We start from the raw sequence: 4353 nt of genomic DNA, 5'->3' as shown, positions 1-4353 counted from the left end.
GAGCAACTTCAGTATTTGATATGAATGTCTAAAATCAGGAAAGAAAAAGATATTAATACCGACCTGCATTTAAAAAAAAACAAAAAACAAAAAACAAAAAAAAAACAGTACATTTGTTAATTGTTGAACTATAATTACAGAAATACGAAGAAATAGGAATACAAATCTGGCAGGGACATACAAAGGAGAAGCATGTATTTACAAAGGAGAAGCAAAAAGTTTTTCATGACTGGTACCTGAGAGGCCCAGCAGGACCAGAACAGGCAACTTATTTGCACTCAGGAAAAAAAGAAAGCCTGATCAAAAGTTGTCATATTCTTCACAAAAGTATCAAATTAGAAAGGTGAACTTTCAGCCCTTAGTTAAAGGTCATAGTGCAGTGAATAAGGAAAGAACAAAAAAACTTACAAGTGCTGTGTTTGTTCTCTGTATCATGAAAATCTGGCAGTATTCTAATACTGGAATACTGCCAAACCAGCACACCAGTTTTGCAGGGCATTTGATTTCTTAAAACTATTATTTTTCCTTTCCCGTTTAACATTTTAACTATTTTTAATTCACTCAGCAAATGGACTTCCAAGATAAAGTTGACATTTAAGAATGAACTCAGTGGCCAGGTGGTTGTGTATTATTGCTTGCATCTTGCTGAACAGCTGCATTTCTATGTGCTAGGTATTGCAAGGACTTTTATCTGAAAGTCTTTTCCTTGCCTGGATCCAAGATATCTCAAATTCAACATGAGTCAGTTAGTTTCTGATATGTCAACGTCCTTCATTAGACATTCTTGAAGGTGTATTTTCCACTTACGAGGCAGTAAAAACTTGCATTGCCACTGCTGAGAAACACGCTGAATCCAGATACAACACCTCAGAATCTCTCCGTGTTCTGCGGCAGCCTTGCTTGCTTATCACTAACCTCTCCTCAGCTCCCAGCTTTTGCCATTTCTGACAGCTAGCACAGTCATGGTACTGCCTTGCCACTTGCTGTCCGGTGCCCCGCTCCTGGTGTTATTTGTCTCCTTGCGAGGGCTGTTTTGGAACACCACGCCTACAGACTAGCACCCAGCTCTCATCGTGCTGCTGTCTGCTCCTCCTCAATACCACTGTGCTGAGACGAGACCCAGGCGGGGCCAGGGTTGCAACCAAGGGCTCACGGGCTGGGTGCTGCGGGGTTGCACCTCCACTCAGGCCGGGCCGGGCCGGGCCGGGCCGGGCCGGGCCTCGCGCCCCTCCCTCCCCCCTCCCCCGAAAGCGCCGCTCCGCGTGGCCACGCGCCGCCGCCTCAGCAGCCCCAGCCACCTCCAGCTGATGCAATTTCCCCTTGCTTCCCCCCCCCCCCCCCCGCTCTCAGCGCTGTCCAATCAAACACCAGATCGGCGTTACCGTCACACCGCGGCGCCCAATGGGGAAGAGCCACGATGGTAGGAAGCGGGAGGGGCGCGAGGCGCGCAGAGCCCCCAGGCCGCCCTGCAAGGTGCTTGCGCCGCTGCCGCGCCGTCCGTGCCGCCCCGTCCGTGCCGCCCCGCCATGGTCGCGCTACCCAGCGCTGCGGCACCGCGGCTGCTGCTCCTGCCCGGCCGGGCGGCCGAGCCTGCGGGCCCCGCGCCCGGCCGCTCGCTCTCCGTTGTGCTCCCGGCAGGAGCGGCCTCAGGCGCGGAGGCGCCGCAGCCGGCCCGTAAGCGGCAGCGCCTCACCCATCTGAGCCCGGAGGAGAAGGCGCTGCGCAGGTGAGCGCGGGGCCCTGGTGCGGCTGGCGCGCGGGAGCTGGCCCGGGGCGGCGGGAGCGTCGGGGGAGGGGGCGGGACAGTTCTGGGCCGGGGGTGCGCGATGTAGCGGCCGAACCTCCGGGAGCGGGGGACGATACTGGGTCGGCGGTGTCTGATGGCGGCGGTGCCCGCAGGAAGCTGAAGAACCGCGTGGCGGCGCAGAGCGCGCGCGACAGGAAGAAGGCGCGGATGTCGGAGCTGGAGCATCAGGTGCTGGAGCTCGAGGAGGAGGTGAGCGGGGCCCGGTGGTGAGGGGCAGTGGGTGCCGCGGGACCTCCGTGACGCTGCTGTGCTCGGGCTTCTGCAGAACCAGAAACTGCTGCTGGAGAACCAGCTCCTCCGGGAGAAGACGTGCAGCCTTTCTCTGGAGAACCGGGAGCTCCGCTGCCGTCTTGGTTTGGATGCGCTGAAGGTGGAGAGCAAGAGTGAGCCCCAGGTGAGCTCCTGTGTCCTGGCAGGCCTTGGTGAGGTGGTGGCACTCTGCAAGGAGGCATCAGGGGCCAAAGGAGCATAAACTCTCCTAGGGCCATGAGTGCCAGGACAGAAATGGGCATGTTGTGAGTGAGGCTTCCCTATCCAGAAAGGCGTTTTTTTCCTTTCAGGTAGAGGCTTTCCTGCAAGCCAGATAGGAGGTGCCTCTGATGTGGGCACTACTGACAGCGTGGCAGGTGGCCAGCTGGTTAGAGCTACACCATGTAAAAACCAAATAGCCTGCTCTTTCCTGGAAGCAAAGAAACAGCTATTTTGATCTTATCTCTTAGTGAAGAAGAGATGATGAGAGGTCAGACTGTTATTTATGAGCGATATAAAAACTGTATTTGCAAATTTTTAAGGTCGAGCCAATTTTTAAAACAGTTTTGTTTCATTTGCCATCAATTCCTGCAAAAGCAAGCAGAGATTTTAGTGCTGGAAATCTTTGCAGTAAGAATGTGATATACAAGAGGCTGTGCTGGGAGTTGGAGCATCTGTGGTGACTGACTTGGCTTCTTGTTTGGGATAGGTTGTGAAGGAATCTCAGGTGGATGAGATCAAGTTGGTGACCGGGTCCGCTGAGTCCGCAGCACTCAGACTACGTGTTCCTCTGCAGCAGGTACAGGCCCAGCAGTCACCAGTTCTGACAGCTTCCACGTGGATTCTGATACCAATGATACTTCAGACTCTGAGGTGAGCATCTACCCTGTCTGAAATGCCTGTGAACTTGAGAAAAAATTTGGATTTATAAATAGCAAGAATCTTGTTTTAATACTGGTGTCTTTATGTTGATGGCTGATAGTATCTCCACACTGCTTCTTTCTACCACCACCTTTCTACCACTCTGCCCCACTGTGTGGCTCAAGACAGCTAGTTGCAAGTCTTATCTTAGTGAGTGGACAAGTTCATGCAGGTTAAGCTTTTTTTTTCCCATAAAATCTTACAAATATTCTTAGCTCTTGCAGAAAAAATGCAAACATGAAAGCATATTGTGCCTTTATTGTTATTGTAGATTGATACTGATGTGCAGGGGCTTTACAGAGCTGTTGGTACTTGGCCTGTCCTAAATTTCCTGATCATCAGTAACATGAGACAGTTTATTTGAAGCTTGGATAAATTTGGCCTATAGCAAACCTTTGGTCATGGGCAAGTTTGCCTAAGATAGGTGCTGACACTTGCTCTGTGGAGCTAGCAAGTGAGTGTGGTGTTTGTATGTGATGGGTCCAAGATCTCAAGGATCAATTTGAGTATCAAATACAAGACAAGCTCTGTGAGGATGTCCAGTGCCATTGCAAAAGTTAATGGACTAAAATTCTGAAAGATGTGTAGCTTCTACAAGTGTATTTTGATAGCCGTGTTCTTGGTAAACTAGTTTTATGCTTGTTACATACCTTAACTTCTAGGTAAGCGTGTTTAGGTGCCAAAATTGGATGTTTTCTGCTAACAGTAGGAAGCTGTTTTTCTAAAACAGTATTTCATTCTCCAGTCTGATCTCCTGTTGGGCTTTCTGGATGGTTTGGACCCAGAGATGTTTCTCAAATACACCGATTCAGAGTCAACGTACCTGGAAAAGCTGGAGGAAGAAATCTGCAGAGAAACAAATTCCATACCAACCTCCCCCTCTCCATCTTTGGGGTCCCCATCAGCTAAGTTGGAGGCCATTAATGAACTGATAAGGTTTGATCATGTATACACAAAGCCCCTGTTATTGGAGATCCCTGTTAAAATGGGCAATCAAACTAATATGCTAGTGAAAATAGAGGAAGTATCTCTCCCTCAATCTGAAGATAAAGCTATTCCTGAGACCCCTGTATCTGTGAAGGAGGAACCTGTAGACAGCTTCGTGCCTGAACTGGGCATCTCTCATCTACTTTCCTCTCATCACAGCCTTACAGCCTCAAATTACCTGTTGGATGCCTGTAGTGACTCTGGATATGAAGGATCCCCATCACCCTTCAGTGATATGTCCTCCCCACTTGACACTGACTGTGCTTGGGAGGATAGTTTTGCCAGTGAACTCTTTCCCCAGTTGATCAGCGTCTGACTCAGTAGAGTTAACTCTCCTTGGATAACTGCCCTGGTAGGATAACACAGCATGCCCCTTCTGAAGGGAGGAA

At 50.3% G+C, this 4353-nt stretch overlaps 1 protein-coding gene across 1 annotated transcript; it reads left to right on the top strand.

Moving 5' to 3' along the window:
• The first annotated feature begins 1526 nt into the window (after positions 1-1526).
• Positions 1527-4112, top strand: XBP1 (X-box binding protein 1). Its single transcript, XM_088536644.1, has 5 exons — positions 1527-1726; positions 1900-1996; positions 2073-2201; positions 2766-2929; positions 3723-4112. The coding sequence occupies exons 1-5, from the start codon at positions 1527-1529 to the stop codon at positions 3907-3909; spliced, it is 777 nt and encodes a 258-aa protein (XP_088392770.1). The 3' UTR covers positions 3910-4112.
• The last annotated feature ends 241 nt before the right edge of the window (positions 4113-4353 follow it).

This window comes from Tinamus guttatus, unplaced genomic scaffold, assembly GCF_059628265.1.
Source record: "Tinamus guttatus ecotype Peru unplaced genomic scaffold, ASM5962826v1 Tinamus_guttatus_pri_ptg000689l, whole genome shotgun sequence".
NCBI lineage: Eukaryota > Metazoa > Chordata > Aves > Tinamiformes > Tinamidae > Tinamus > Tinamus guttatus.
Note: the sequence above shows the minus strand (reverse complement) of the source record. Positions and strands in the feature narration are given on the sequence as shown.

Coding starts and splice junctions, on each gene's coding strand:
- XBP1 (XM_088536644.1), top strand. CDS start 1,527: ATGGTCGCGCTACCCAGCGCTGCGGCACCGCGGCTGCTGCTCCTGCCC. Junction 1,997..2,072: donor TGCTGGAGCTCGAGGAGGAG/GTGAGCGGGGCC, acceptor GGGCTTCTGCAG/AACCAGAAACTGCTGCTGGA. Junction 2,202..2,765: donor AGAGCAAGAGTGAGCCCCAG/GTGAGCTCCTGT, acceptor TGTTTGGGATAG/GTTGTGAAGGAATCTCAGGT.